Consider the following 16,424-nt stretch of genomic DNA (forward strand, 5'->3'; position numbering starts at 1 on the left):
AAGATAAACAAAATAAAAAATAATTTTGTTTAAATATAATTCTTCTATTTATGATTAGAAATTAGAAAAATTACAAAAAGAATTATTCTAAACATCTTTTTCTTCATTAGTGTCTAATATTATAATCAGTCTAATGCTAGTAAAGTAAATTAGTTATTATTTTTTAAAGTGTATTGAAGTCAATATTTAATAATTATGACTTTTAAATCATATAAAAATAATATTGATTATAACACAAACGATTTTAGTGATTCTTTATTAAAATAGTCATAGTTGTATAAAAAATAAAAAATAAAATAATTTTATAAAGAAATTTAAATTATAATAAAAGTATTTTTAAAATTAAGGATTAAAATAAAATGTTTTTTTTTTTAAATTAAATAAAAAAAAAAAACATCTCTGTTGTATGAATTCATATGCCAGCTAGTCATATAAAGGAAGCGCCAATCATATAAATTGTTTATTCATAGAAGCATAAATAAATATTAAAATAAAACTAGAAAATTCCTATAAATATTGAACATGAACACAGTACTGATACAGAACGAGCTACGAACAGTTGTGTCTAATACAGACTGTTAAAAATCCATTTCTCTACGTTCTCGTCCATTTTCCCCCCCGTTGTTCTTACTTCGTTGAAGTCCCAAAATCCATCAAGAGTCTCCGACAAAACAAACACAATCAAGATCCAAGCTTCCCTCGAAGAATGCTTTTCAAGGCTATAAAGAAGAAAATGTGGATGTTTTCTTATTGATCTCTCTACCCAAATACCCCTCTGCAATTTTCTTTTGCGTAATGGAAGGATCAACTATCGCCATAACAGCCAGCTCGCTCAGCACGACATTGATATTCAAACCCTCTAAGCTTCTGAACTTCCGTCTCCAAAAGCTTTCCTTCTGGTTCGCCCCCACCACCCGCCCTCCTGGTTTTCCCTCCTCCACTCCTGGCTCTTGAGTTATCTTCATTAAAAACCTTTTAGAACAATGGCCGCTTTCACTTTCAATGCAAATTCCTCATCTGGGTCGGATTTTACTGCGTTTTTCAATCCATTTTCTTATAGTTTAGGGGGGTCTAAAGGTGTTTTCAAAGATGAATCTGTATCGCAGTCTCTGGGGCTTGATAAGGAGAGAGGAGAGCTTGTTAAAACTCCGATGAGAGTGGGGAAGAAGGAAGCATCAGAAGCTAAAGCTTTGGCGGTTTTGAAGAGTCACAGTGAAGCAGAGAGGAGGAGAAGAGAGAGGATCAACGCTCATCTTGATACGCTTCGCGGCCTCGTACCTTCTACTGGAAAGGTGATCGTTTTATCCGTTATATTTTCATCAGTTAATTGGTGAAATGCCCATAAATTTTCCTTTAATACTTAATCGTTGTTATAGCATATGCATCCAAATCTTTGTGAAGCACTTTGATTGAAAGAACATTATAACACCAGCTCTGGATTGGTTATTTTGGAAATTTATTTCTATGAAATGAAAGTAGTGGTTGTGGATGTGTATAGCATGTAGTATATACATTTGGCTTTAATAATGAAGTATGCCTGATGGGTGAGAAATTAGTAGAACATAAAGGACTTTGTGTGCAGTATATGCAACTGATTCTAGGACGAGTCAGCTTGGTTGGTGAGAAAATTAGAGGAACATAACCTTTCCTTCTTTGATGCCCAAATGGATGGAAGATTTTTACCCAGCTTAGGCACTAGTGACTACTTTGATTCACGAAATGGAGGATATATTAGGTTCAAATCTTTATATTTGATTTCTCTCAAATGATTAGAAGGTATATGAAATTAGGAGAGGTTCTTGATGATTAAAGAATGTGTTTCTTGATGAAGTTTATGTTATCTAATTTACATTTTTCTCATAGATTGAATTTAGGTTATGCTTTTCTAAAAATTCTCTTTTTTAAACAAAACTCGCTTTTGTCTTAAGAATGTTGAGGTCATTTTTCAAACTTATAAGGCTCACAGTAAAATCTTCTGTTTCATTATCTATGTACTTGAAGTCTTATTGTCATTTCTGGATTTTGGGGATCGGTAAGGTACAAAAGTCGATGGTAGATAAATAGGTTTCATATAGAATTAAAAAGATAGAAGTCAAAAGACAACATGTTTTAGTCTAGTGGGTTCAATATTCTTGATGTTTCGAAGCATCTCTTCTCTTTTGGCCCTAGCTTGAAAACCTGTAAAAAGTATTCACTGTTATATTCCAATTTCTGCTATTTTCCTCACAACTGGATATTAACAATAATTCTGAACGAGTGAGTTTGGCTGGATATTTTCAAATCAATCAAACACCTCATGCTTATCTACAGGAATTAGGTGGATGGTAATATAAAAGACATTTCACAGAAAGAAAGGAGGAGGATGTCAACATCTTTTTCTATGCACACTATTAACTATGAGGTAAGGACTAAGAAGAAAAAAAAAAGAAAAAAGGGGTGACTTATTGTGGTTAGAACATCTTGTGATCTTAGTTTACTACTAGATACTTAATGAGGTTCACAATAATTTCTTTTTTCAACTTCAACTTGCTTTTCATTTGATGATCTTCTGGTATTTTACCAACCAAAATGTAGGTTTTTGTATGTTAGTTAGCATTACTGGTGATATGTATTGAAAATCATTAGCAATTTAGTGCCAGCTGTATTGTTTTTATTACTAATAAGGTCTCTCTATGTGCAGCATTGTCATGGTTGAAATGTAGGTTAAGACCAGCTGACTTTGATAAGAAATATAAATGGCTTCTTAAGTTAAATCTTCATTTGTTTAGTTTCATATAATCAACAAAGTCAAAGTCTTGCAGTAATTGGCTGGATGGAATATAAGAAATATAAATGGCTTTTTAAGTTAAATCTTCATTTATGTAGTTTCATATAATCAACAAAGTCAAAGTTTTGTAGTAATTGGCTGGATTGAGTCCATCCTCCTACGTGGCCAACGACCTATCAGCATCATTCTATAATAGTTACCAGCATCATTATATAATAGTTACTAAATCTAGTTTGAGAGTCAACGGAAAACTTCTATTTGCCAGGCCTTCATTTCTTTATTGATAGCAGGCCTCATGGCTTTATGAAGAGACATTGTTGCTGGTGTTCTAGTAGCTGTAGCTAGTTAAGCTTTGGATCACTTCTCTGGAATTCCTTTCTAGCCTGTATTGCCAGTGTCCTGTACTTCTTTTTATAATTACCTCAAGACAATCCATTTCTTCTACTTTTGTCTTTTCGATAAAGAAAAATATTATTCTTAATTAAACAAAAAAAAAAAAAACACTTAAACTTTTTTGAGAATATCTCTGTCCTCAACTTTTTGGTTTGATTGTGTTTTGTAGATGGACAAAGCAACATTGCTTGCTGAAGTTATCAGCCAGGTGAAAGAACTGAAGAAACATGCATTAGAAGCCAGTAGAGGTATTCCCATTCCAATGGATGATGATGAAGTGAAAGTTGAAACCTGTGATGAAGAATCAAAAGAAGGAACATTTTATTTCAAGGCATCTCTCTGTTGTGATTACCGTCCTGAGCTATTGATTGACTTAAGACAAGCTTTAGGTAGCCTTCAACTGAAGGTGGTTAAGGCAGAAATGTCAACATTGGGAAGCCGGTTGAAGCATGTTTTTATCTTCACCAGTCACAAAGGGCATATTGACGATGCTAATGATCGCCTAGTCTTTGCAGATTCTGTTCACCGAGCCCTAAGCGCCGTCGTGGATAAGGCTTCTGCAATGCTGGAGTATTCATCCAGAACAACACTTCCAAACAAGAGACAAAGGATCTCTTTTTTTGATTCCTCAAGCTCATCTTCATGATAGCTTGAACTCTTGTCATCGGTTTTGTCTCTGGGTGAGTATCATATATGCAAGCAGATAATCTGTCATTGTTTATAGTTATCGATGCACAAAATATGTGCACCTGATTTTCTTGGTTTTGGGAACTAAAAGTCTTGGTTTTGAGAAGATACTCTCAGTTTGCTTCATCCCCATCATTAATATTTGTGAAATAAACATTTTACAGCAAGACAATATAAGCACCTAAGTTTCTTGGCCGTCGATCCGTCACAAACATGTGTATCCGAGAAGGCAAAAACTGCTTTTTATGCAAGTGTTATTATGTAATGGATGTTTTGGAATCTATAATAGTTTGGATTTGTGGGTGTACTTAGATTTGTCAAAATCATCAACACATCTAATAAACCATTTTGATGGTATCTTATGCTAAGGCACATACCATGAATGTTATAGTTAATTTTCTGGTTGAACTGATGATAATCTTTTCAAAGGAGGTTGATTATGCTTCTGAGAGTTTGTTCGGCTTAAGAGTACAACAAGATGCTCTTAATAATCTTTAACTATTTAGTTCGTGTTTTTCTTTTCTTGTCATGAGGATTTCTAAGTCTGTCTACTAAGTAAATTCTTTCGATGATTTACATTCATCATTTATCTGTATAATTGTTTACAATTTTGCAAAGAAACGACGAAACCAAAGTGAATTATTTTCCTTTTAAAAGTCTGTTCTGACAGTAAATTCATATATCACAAATCATTCATTCAATTTATAATTGATTAAATTAATTAAACAAACGATAATTTATTTAAATTTATTCACACAAGAATAATAAAAACTAATAAAAATTGAGAATTTTCGATATAGTATGCTCCGACTCAAGTTTTTGGTATAAATTGAGATTTAAATGTTTATAGTGATGATGAATTTTTATCTCAGAAATATTTAAGCTTATGACATCACATGTTTTTAGGAGTATTAGACTCTTTGTAAAGAAATTGATACAAAAAACTATATCTAAAAGATTATATACTTTTAGAAAACTTGAAGACAAATTAATATCATATACATTCAAAAGGGTATCAATTACACTATCACTATCACTATAAAAAAGTTATATGGTTGTTTATACATCCAATCGACTCATTTTAAACCATGTCTACAAGAGGCCTTCCCATTATACTTTAACTTCTGTCACAAACACACATATACATATCTTTATACCTATAGAACCTTAATCGAACGTTTAAATTTCATTTACTTCATATCTTCTTCGTACCTTGGAATGTATTAGATGAAAGTATAATTTGTCTTAATCTAACAAAACAAATTTAAGAAATAAGAAAAAGGAGAATATATTTTCTAAAATGTAAAGAGTGCTCAATATGGATCCCAACAACAGAAAAGTAAAAAAGTGAAAGTTTTGTTGCAATTAAGAAATCCTCGTCTTAAAATAAATAAAATATCCCCCCTTGATTTTCAGTTATTTTTTTTTCTTTTCTTTTTAACATTTATGATTTTTTTAATAAATTTTTCCTTGTATCTCGTAACTCTTATAGATTTTTAATTTTCATTAGTTTTTCTATACAGAAGATTATTCACATAAAATATTTTAATTACCACTAACTGAAAGAAAGACACTGAGGTAAGAAAATGAAAAGTGTATTTTGATAGAGCATTAGAGTAATTTTAGTCACATATGTCATTAAGATTATCTTTTGACAACAAAACTGAATTCAAGACTTACGTTTTTAAGTTATAATAAACATATAGTATTGAAACATCAAATAAGTAGGAGTTTGAAAAAGAATTTAAACTAGTCCTTCATCAAGTAAGACATGACTGAGAATCAAAGAAGAAATGATTTTGGTCGTTCTTGAAAAACTTGAGGATGATTAAATAGAACTTTCAATTTTGCACCTTTCATCATCTACTTTAATCTTAAATACTTTAATTTGTATGAAAAAAATTTATAAAATAAAAATATCATTTACTTTAGTTATAGATAGATTCGAAAACCCTTAATTTAAGATATGATAGTTAATAAATCACTTAAAAATAAAACTGTAACACTCCAACCCTCTTTTTTTTTTATTTTATTATTAATGTAATTATTATTGGAATATAATTATTATTTATGTAATTATATATTGAATTTAATTTAATTTAAATTATTTTAACAGAAATAATAATAAAAATAGGTAAAATTATTTAGAGATTTAATTAAAAATAATTTTGAAAAAAAAAGAGTGAAAATTTGGGTTCTATGGGTATTTTTGAAAAGAAAATTGAAAACTGGGGATCAGAACACAATTTAAAAAAATTGCGCTACGTCAGCCGCCCGGTCAGCAGCCCCGGCCAACCAGGACACGCCACGTAGCAGAGACGCTGATGCGGGAGGCTACGCGGAAGGGAGCCACGTGGGCGATCCGCGTGCGCGCGATCGAACGGCTGAGATCCATTCCCGCGCGCACAGACGACCCAGATTGAATTGTGCACGGACGGCCCAGATTGCATCGCGATGAATGGCCCAGATTTGAGCCGTCGCTGGAGAAGACAGCCCAGCCGCCGAAGAGCCGACCGCTGCCACCCGCCACAGCACCAGAGCACTTTCCAGCCACCAAGCGAGGTAAAAATTCTCTCCTTGGCTCAGAATTCGATTCTAAACACACCTGTGGCCAAATCGGAGCCAAAACACTAGCCAATTGGCCGGAAAATGCTGCCGAAGTGCAGCGGTGCCGCCGCGAGTTGTCTCGATTTTTGCCTCCGATGAGGCCCTTCTCGGTTCCCATTAGACGTAATTTTTTCACCATTGTGATCACCGTTTCCTCCTCTACAAGTTGACTGAAGCAAAACACCCAACCGCAACGTGAGCCTGAGGAGCTGCCGCACCGGAGAGCTCTGCCGCCGGTAAGTTTCGGTTTTTTGTATTTTTTCGGCCCACCGAGGGCCTTACGTGTGTTTTCTTGCAGGAACTGGTGCAAGTTTGGTTGAATTCAGCCGAAAACGGTCGAAAACAGCCAACCCGAGACGGATCACCGCTGCAGGCGGCGGTGCCGTCACCAGAGCACGACGGAGCCGTTGTGTCGAAATTTTGAAATTGGCCGAGTAAGCCCTGGGTCTGATTTTCAATTATTTGGGAACATGTGTAAGTACCGTAAGCGCGTTTCAGTTCCCGGAAAAAAATTTAGGCAATCTAGGGATTGCCCGTAGGTGCAGTGAAAATCCAGTTTTTGACTTCGAATCAGGTAAGGATCCCTCACCCTATTTCCTATCATGGAATTAAAGTTCGAATAAACGGTAATATTGTATTTTTACAAATTAATAGATATGCATAATTAATTAAAGTTGCTAATGGAGCCCGAAATCAGACATATTTCTCTGTCAGTTCCAATTTGATTTATTTTACAGTTTAAATGCATTATGGTATCTGATTTATTTATTCTATGATTTTGAATACATGAATCACTGTTTATTTCACTACTGCTTGATTTTGTGAATCTAAGATATGATTGCCTTGTTGGATGCACGTTACTTGTTTAAGTATTCATGTTTGAATGGGTAACGGAGACTAAGAAAAAGAAATTAGGAAATGGGTGTGAATTGATAATTGGATAAGATGACAGTCTCACTAGATATCCTGTGAGATGGTGGATCGACCAGTTCCATAAGGAACCCTATCGGGAATGTTGTTTCATATCGGATGGGGTATGGAGACTTTAAATGTTTTGACGCTCATACCGGACGGGGTATGAAGACGATCCTATAGATTAAGTTTGTTAAGAAAAAGGTTCACGTGTAGCGGGGACCCCTATGGATCCCAATGAATACTAGTAGGCTGATGAAAAGGGGGCAACTGTTGTTTGATGATTGAAATATAAAAGTATGACATGTGTTATGTTACAGATTATGTATGAATTCATGATATCTATGATGTTGTTGTTTCCATGGATTGTTTTTATAAATCCCACTGAGGTAAGTGGACGGTAAATGATTTGATTATTAATAAATGAATCTATTCAAAATTTGTGATCCATTGGTTGTTTTTGGTTTTCTAACAGTTTTTACTTCTGTGATAGTGATATAGTGTGATGTCTTTACTGGGTTAGTGTATCTCATTCCTTAATTAACCATTTCAGATCAGAATGACTTGGTTCTCGAACCCGATTCACAAGAAGATGGCGAGTAGATGCTTAGATGTTTATTAGTTTCCTTATAATCTTTCATTTCTAATATTTCCTTTAAAGAATTTATTTTTTTTATATTGTTAGTACATTTAAGTTATTGTGTAAGGGATATTAATCAAAACCTTTTATTTCGCTTCCGCACTTATATTGTTTATATACATTTCCTTTTAAATTTACGGGATCGTTACAAAAACTCATAACTTTACAATATTTAACAAATATATATATATAATAGTTGTATATTTAAATTTTTAATTCATCACAACTTTGAAAATATGCACTATACAAAACTCTTAATGATCTATTTGTTTCACACTCCTTGCCTTATATATCATGCAGATTTTTTAAAATAAGTATGACAATTTTTTTACAATAGATATTTTGTTAATCTATTTAAGTTAAATTATATTTATATAATTTTTTTAAAATAATTTGTTTTATTATTTATTTAAAATAATAATTATTTTAATATTTATTGTTTAAAAATTTTATCTAAAAAATCTAAAAATTATAATGATTGTTGAAAATTTCGTATTGAAGATTAATGAACAGTTCAAAATCCAAATGTTAGTTTTAAAAGTATACTATTTAATTAATTATAGTTATCTACTTAATTTTTTAAAACATAAACACAGAATTTAATTTTTGGTTAATATAAAAAATATATATGTAATAGTTATATACTTAAATTTTTAATTCATTACAATTTATAAATTTTAAGATTTTACATCATATAAATTTTTATTGGTTTATTTATTTTACACCCTTTATATATCGTGTAGTTTTTTTTTTTTAAATATTTGTATGATAATTTCTTATAATATTTTTTTTTTTTATGTACAATTATTTTTATATAATTCTTTTAAAATTATTTTTTATGTAATACAAATTAAAAAATTTAGTAATATTATAATAATTATTAATTATCGGAGTTGAATAGACAGGAATAGTTATTTAAATAAAATCGATCGTATCATCAGAACCGATGTCCTTTTTGGGTTCAAACAAAACTAAATCTATGCAGCCGAAGCTCTCATTCAGAGTCTGACGAAATTACCGAAATCAATGGCGGGGCAGGAGAGCAGATCTATACTGCAATTTGCACCGTTTCAGAGCTCGGTGGATGAGGGTTTCTGGCATAGACTCTCTTCTTTGAAGCTCGACAAGTTAGGCATCGACGATTCTCCTATTCCCATCACTGGTAAGCCTATAAACTTGCTCGACTATGCAAATTGGTATCCGTGTCCTCTTTATTGAATTAAGTGGCCATAATTGTGATTAAAATGTTGGGATTCTTGATTCCAAGATCCTAACTGAAGCAAGTTGTTGTCCTGTTATTTGTTTGGTTGGCTAGAAAACAAAGCAGAGCCTACTCAAAAGATTTGTGTTCTTCTGATTTTGGAAAGGACTATAATTCTTGGTTGGTTACTGTTTACTTAATCATAAGTCTTAGTTATTTTTCTTAATTCGCTTAATTTCCATAGAGCCGGGTAGTTTAAGTTTTTTTTTCCTCTAAAGATGAAATTTTTATTGGTGTTACCTTTTCGTCATGTGGAAGCTCTTAGCAATTTTACTAACTTTCTTCATATTTTTGCAGCAAAATAATTTGCATTAACCTGGAAACATTCTTAGGTCCAATTATATCCCTATTTCTGGGACGTCTGAGCTTTAGGATTTTTATTATTACTTGCCCGTTTCACTTTAATTTATCTTTTAACAGAAGATATTGTGGTTCAGAGATGTTGAATCTAGTTCCTGATAAAGTGGGTGTGAGCTGTCTGTTTTGCAGGCTTCTATGCGCCTTGCTCCCATCCTCAAGTATCAAATCATTTGACTCTTCTTGCTGAATCCTTGCCATCGGATTCATGTCAACAATCATCAGTTCCAGCAAGCAGTCGTGGCAACAGGAACAGATGCCCTGTGCCTGGTATCCTTTACAACACAAACACTTTGGAAAGCTTCTATGCCCTGGATAAGCAGAGCTTGCTAAAAGCAGAAGCAAGAAAGGTACTGTGTTCAGATAGGTTTAATTACTCAATTACATGTAGGGATAATCTATCTTTTTCGCTTCATCTGAATATTGCTCTTGCTTTGCCGCATTAAACATATTCATATGTATATGTATATATAGACATATATATAATTATGTAAACTGAGAAAATGCCAACAGGTTAATGATTATGTAATTCGAGAAACAAAGATGTATCCTATTGGAAACCAATGTCTTACATCAAATAGATCACAATCAGACTATAGCAAAGAAGGCCAAAAAGAATAATTTTCAATAATTTATGAAAAGAAGGCAAAATAGTCTTTTTTTTTTTTTTGCATCTTCTGGTAAGGTGTATCAAAGAAGAAAGAAAAACTTTGCATTCAATAACTAGTTATATGTGGTTAGGAAGACAAGTTTCTTTATTTTTATGATGTTTTATATATTAAAGTGTCTTTAATATGTTAGGATTTTCTGCAGCTTTATGTATTAGGATGTGCGTAGTGACTAAGCCTAAGAAAAAGACAAGGATGTAGGTCCTTAATTCTGAGAAAAGTGGAGAACTTTCAGAACAGCTACTCTTCCACCATTGTGATAAAATCCACTGCTGTATTCTGGAGAAATATATGTATGAAGAACAGTTTATCAAGCTTTAAATATTTTCTTATTTGAGAGATTGTTGAATTATCTTTTAATACGCCTATATTTTAGATGAAAGATAGTTAAGGGAAGGAAAACACGTAAACATTTTCAAATTCCTAGTGATTTCCATGTTGATCGTCCTTTAACTAGATCCACCAACGCCTTAACATAGCTATAAGCATCATTTTGCCCAATTTTTTTCAACAAAAGCTCCATAAAGTAGTAGACAAACTCTTAATCTCTGCTTTAACAAGAGCAATTATAATTAGATAAAAAAGTTTGTTGTATCTCTTCCCACTGCACTTAGTAGCTGCCTTCCACAAGGTGCCTTCAAAAATAACCATCCAACCAAGTGTATGGTCTAGCCTTATCGAAACCCTAGGAATTATTGCTTGCAACTTAACAACTTTGCCCCTATTATGCTTATGGAGCATCATAGGGTAATCCCCGAACTTCCTATCCTCATAATCATCCAACCAAGTGTATGGTCTAGCCTCATCGAAACCCTAGGAATTATTGCTTGCAACTTAACAACTTTGCCCCTATTATGCTTATGGAGCATCATAGGGTAATCCCCGAACTTCCTATCCTCATAATCATTATCTCTAGAAATCATCCATAATGCATATATCCTATCTCTTTATGTAGTTAGTCTAGAAAGATTAACATCATACATCCTTCTAATATCCCCAGTGATAAGAGGTGTCAACTTCTCTAACTTGTTCTAGAATGTTTTCAGCCAACCATTCTGTCCTTATTTGCTTGGTTTTACAGTCTTTACCATTCTCGTGAATGATATATTTTCACTAAAATGTCAACTTGGTTTGAATTTTTTATGCCTGTATGTGCCAATCACATTTCTTTTTTACTAAGCAGTTAATTAGTGTGGTTCACTGTATATGAACATGTAGTCTCTTCCCTCATTCATGCTAAAATCTAAGAGCTGCAGGAAAATGCACGTCTGTTAGAAAATTTCATCCCATCTAAACGGTGGATTATACATATTTCTATCTAGGATAAACTCCACATGCCTACACCTAGTCGCATCCTTCTTATCATCATCAGACCCAGAGGGAATACATAGTGCGTCACTAGCAGTATCACTTACATTCTGTTGATCTCCTAAATTCACAATAGACTTAATAGATGGCTCTAGAGCTGTTCTTGAACATGTTTCAGTGGATTGCCATGATCAAATGGTTCCCTATTCTGGGAAAACATGTTAACATACCTAAAACAAATGTCATCACAACTAGATTTACTGGAAAAAGATTGAAGTTGTTCCTCAATATCGTCGCTACTTTGAGAAGAGAGCTGATAATAGGATGAATAAGAAAGGAGATAATATGAGGGATGAATTCATCAGAATCCACCTCACACCATGAGACCTGTTTTACATTTGCAGTTTGACAACTCACATGTATTACATCTCTGTTAAGTTAAACTGTAATTTTTAAATGGAATTGTTGATTTGGCATAATGCATAGTCTAAGGTGCACATTGATACATTTGAAAGAGTAGTGTGCAACTTGATACAGTTATAAAAGAGCAATGGTAGTTTTTCATATCTCCCATAAGAAATTTGAAATTGAAAAAAAAAAAAGCTTATGCATGTCAGCTGTCTTCCTTTTCTTTTAACGGGTGCACCCTAGTTTTTCTAGTTGTACAATTTCACACTTGTGCAAGTCCACTAATTCCCTTTTACTCTCCCTATCTTGATGTATATTCTCTTTCAGTATGCAGTATGATTTGTAGAACATGTCATCCATTTAACTTGGTTCCTTCAGTGTGTGGTATGAGTTATATAACATGTCTACATGTCATCCATTTGACTTGATTATTTCAGTTGGCAGTATAATTTGTAGAACATGTAATCCATTTAACTTGATTGTTTTATTGAATGCAAATTCCATATAAAATCCTTTGACATGATTGGTTTGGTGTTATACAATTCCATGTAATGAGTAACTTCTTGTTGTTACTTAGATTTGGGAAGATATTCATTCAGGAAAAGCTGCGGAGGACAGTGCATTATTGTCAAGGTTCCTTCTTATCTCTTTTGCAGACCTGAAGAAGTGGAGTTTCCATTACTGGTTTGCGTTTCCGGCTTTGGTGCTTGATCCTCCAGCAACATTGGTTGACTTACGGTCAGCTGCACAGTGGTTTAACTTGGAAGAGGTGTTTAGGATATGATCACATCTGGATGTGGATGATTTATCTATTCCAAAAATTATCAAATTTTTGTTGAATTTATTATTCTTTTTCCTGTAACTTGTAGGCAGAATCTGTAGCAGCAGCTTGTAATGAGTGGCGTAATTCAAGCTTAACTGCTGGTGGGTTTATCTCCTGCGCCATTGCTGTTTCCACTTTTCTTTTCGCTTTTATGGTTTGAAATTCTTTATGATTTTTCCTTTTCTCTTTTTATGATTTGTGCAGAAGTTTAATTGCATTAATGTGGTGCAGATGTGCCATTTTTTCTTGTCAGTATTGATTCAAAGTTGGAGGCTACCATTAGGCCTCTAAATGACTGGGAAGATTGCGAAGGTAATGGTCAGAAGGTATGTTGATATAACTTTTGTACATTCTCTGAAAACTGCTTCTTTTTTGTGATCTGGAAGATGAAAGTTCTTGTAATATTCAGTTTATGGATGACTTAAATAAACTATTGGAATACAATTATCGATAAATTACCTTTTTACGTCTTCCCTGCATGTCAATGGCAGTTGCTCTTTGGTTTTTTTGACCCATGTCACCTCCCCAATAATCCTGGTTGGCCCCTCCGCAACTACCTAGCACTTATTTGTTCAAGATGGAATCTGAAGGCAGTGCGCTTTTTATGCTATAGAGAGACTCGTGGTTTTGCTGATATGGGGCTTTCCCTGGTCGGTGAGGCCTTGATTACAGTTCCACAAGGTAGAGCGGCAGAGACTGGGTAACAGCTCTATTCTGATTGATAATTTTGTCCTATCTGCATTGTTTCTTTGTATTTTCTAACTAGTGATGGGTCTTTAGCATGGAGCAATCATCGGGATGTACCCAGTGCTGTGGGATGGGAACTTAACAAAGGGAGGAAGGTATCCAGGTGTATTAGTCTTGCTAAATCCATGGATCCAACTAGGTATATTACATTGTCTGCAGTTTGTGGTCCATCATTTTATCTGTGGGTAGCATTTTAACTTCCTTCCACAGGTTGGCCATCTCTGCTGCAGATTTGAATCTAAAACTAATGAGGTGGCGTGCGCTGCCGTCTCTAAACCTAAACATTTTAGCATCTATCAAGTGTCTTCTTCTTGGAGCAGGTACACTTGGATGCCAGGTTGCTCGCACACTTATGGTAGGTTCTATAGGACTTTAAACCCTAGTTTCATTTTGTCTCATGGATGATTGAAGATCATATCCATTGCAGGGTTGGGGTGTACGCAAAATTACCCTGGTTGACAGTGGTAGGGTGGCTATGTCTAATCCATTGAGGCAGTCCCTCTACACATTTGATGACTGCCTCAATGGCGGTGATTTTAAAGCCATAGCAGCAGTGAAAAGACTTAATCAAATATTTCCAGCCATGGTAATCTAATTTACACTTGAGCCCTTTATTCACTAATCTCAGCTCCACAAGCTGTTAATTCTTTTATTTTTGCTTTTTTCTCCTTTCCCAGGAAGCTGAAGGTGTTGTGATGGCTATACCAATGCCTGGGCATCCAGTTTCTAGCCAAGAAGAGAGTAGCGTGCTTGATGATTGTAGGCGCCTGAGTGACTTGGTTGATTTCCATGATGCAGTGTTTTTGTTGACTGATACAAGAGAAAGTCGGTGGCTCCCCACCCTTCTTTGTGCCAATACCAACAAGGTTGGATCTTCCTGTATAAGCCTTTCGTATCATGAATTATGGGGGAGTTAATTACTTAGCAACAAATTGGATTATGTGTTTGTTATTTGTTACTTATGTGCATGCAGATTACTATAACTGCTGCTCTAGGGTTTGATAGCTTCTTGGTCATGCGCCATGGACCCGGCCCTTTTAGCTCTAGTCATGATTCAAAAACAGAAACTGCAAATTCCTTACTTCAGGATATGAGCAAACTTGCTCTTTCTGAAATAGATGGAGGGCGGAGGTTGGGTTGTTACTTCTGCAATGATGTCGTTGCCCCAACCGATGTAATGCTCACATTGCAATTATCTGTCTTTTTGTTGTTTGCATATCCAGTTAAGTCTTAATTTCTTTGGCTTTCGCACAGTCAACTGCAAATCGCACTTTGGACCAGCAATGTACTGTTACACGGCCAGGTCTTGCTCCAATCTCTGGAGCTCTTGCAGTTGAACTTTTAGTGGGGATCCTGCAACATCCTCATGGGTAAGTCCTTGAGAATCATTGCATAGAACTTGTTTGTTTACAAAATGAAGCTTTAAGCATTTGAGAAGGGTAGCTGTATTTGAAATTTCTCGTGCTTGGTTTTTATTTTTGATCTGGCATTCTGATGTCCGTACCATCTATACACAGGATATTTGCAGGGGGTGAGATTTCAAACTCCAATAGCTCTAGAAACAGTGAACTCCCACTTGGTATCTTACCACATCAAATTCGGGGTTCCCTTTCTCAATTCTCTCAGATGACACTTGTGGGCCACTCATCAAACAGTTGCACAGCTTGTTGTAGTACTGTAAGTTTTTGGATGATCAACATCCTAAATATTGTAATTTTTCCAATGATTCTATTTTACCTGCATAACTTCTTAGTGCTTTTCATGCATTTACTGTTGATAGCTTCCACGCGTTTTATCCTACAGAAAATTATGTAAACACGTCTCGTAGCTACCTTTTCTAATTGTTTGATAATATGAAAGGACATCGATTTTCTTTCTTGCTTTGCACGCTACAATGCCTGGTAAAACATTGAATAACAGTTGTAATGCAATATTTCATACATGTTTTCCTTTTTCCCTGAAATCATAATTTTTGAGGATTGAGATTTTGCGTTCAATGAACTCCTCAGGTGGTATCAGAGTACCGGAGAAGAGGAATGGAATTCGTACTTGAAGCAATCAACCATCCTACCTATTTAGAGGATCTAACCGGATTAACGGAGCTGATGAAGTCTGCCAATTCTTTTAATCTAGACTGGGAAGATGAAATAGACGACGAAGATGGTAATTGTGTTGAAATCTGAACATTATCTAACCTTTAATTTGCTAGTTTCAGCGTATCTGTTAATTATACAAATAGGTTGACAAAAAATGTAAACTTCAGAAACGTTCTTTTCTAAATTAATTGGTTTTTGAGTTGGTTGAAAAAACCTTGTGAGATGCTGAAACTGATGGATGCTATCTTGGCTCAAGCTTTCTCGGAATGTGAAAATCAGATACCAAATGGTATAGCAAATTGCATCTGGTCATGTAATTGATGATCATTGGTACGAAAATTAAATTTAGATAAAATATTATATATTTTAATTTTTGTTTTTGGTCATGCAATTGATTTGGTTTTTAGTTTGATTTTGTGTTAAATTAATTTTTGAATTTTTAAAAAATGTTCGAGTTAAATTTTCTTGTAGTAATTATTAATAATGTTAATGACCGCACCATATGTCATCAGTTTATATACATGATTTTGCTCGTGTTATTTGATGTGTCGCATATTTTAACTAATATATAAATTATTTGTAAAAAATAAAAAGTAAAATTATTTTCTCTCCTTTCCTTCTCTTCCTTTGATTCTTCAAGATCAAGATTTACCATCTTCACTATTTTGCAACATATTCTTACATAACCCTTGCTCCTATATGTATTTGCATTCGTGTATGTATAGGTTAATTTTGGTAATCTTAACATAA

The 16,424-nt window shown here is 34.1% G+C and overlaps 2 protein-coding genes across 2 annotated transcripts; both read left to right on the plus strand.

Annotated features, from left to right (window-relative positions):
- The first annotated feature begins 529 nt into the window (after positions 1-529).
- Positions 530-4,215, plus strand: LOC110822023 (transcription factor bHLH30-like). Its single transcript, XM_022052027.2, has 2 exons — positions 530-1,292; positions 3,330-4,215. The coding sequence occupies exons 1-2, from the start codon at positions 984-986 to the stop codon at positions 3,804-3,806; spliced, it is 786 nt and encodes a 261-aa protein (XP_021907719.1). The 5' UTR covers positions 530-983; the 3' UTR covers positions 3,807-4,215.
- Positions 4,216-8,940: 4,725 nt separating this feature from the next.
- Positions 8,941-16,044, plus strand: APG7 (ThiF family protein). Its single transcript, XM_088207783.1, has 14 exons — positions 8,941-9,168; positions 9,757-9,974; positions 12,586-12,777; positions 12,878-12,932; positions 13,063-13,157; positions 13,323-13,512; positions 13,612-13,717; positions 13,789-13,933; positions 14,006-14,164; positions 14,256-14,444; positions 14,552-14,752; positions 14,833-14,948; positions 15,096-15,255; positions 15,588-16,044. The coding sequence occupies exons 1-14, from the start codon at positions 9,033-9,035 to the stop codon at positions 15,759-15,761; spliced, it is 2,136 nt and encodes a 711-aa protein (XP_088063909.1). The 5' UTR covers positions 8,941-9,032; the 3' UTR covers positions 15,762-16,044.
- The last annotated feature ends 380 nt before the right edge of the window (positions 16,045-16,424 follow it).

Source organism: Carica papaya, chromosome 7 (assembly GCF_054855325.1).
Source record: "Carica papaya isolate Zhongbai chromosome 7, ASM5485532v1, whole genome shotgun sequence".
Taxonomy (NCBI): Eukaryota; Viridiplantae; Streptophyta; class Magnoliopsida; order Brassicales; family Caricaceae; genus Carica; species Carica papaya.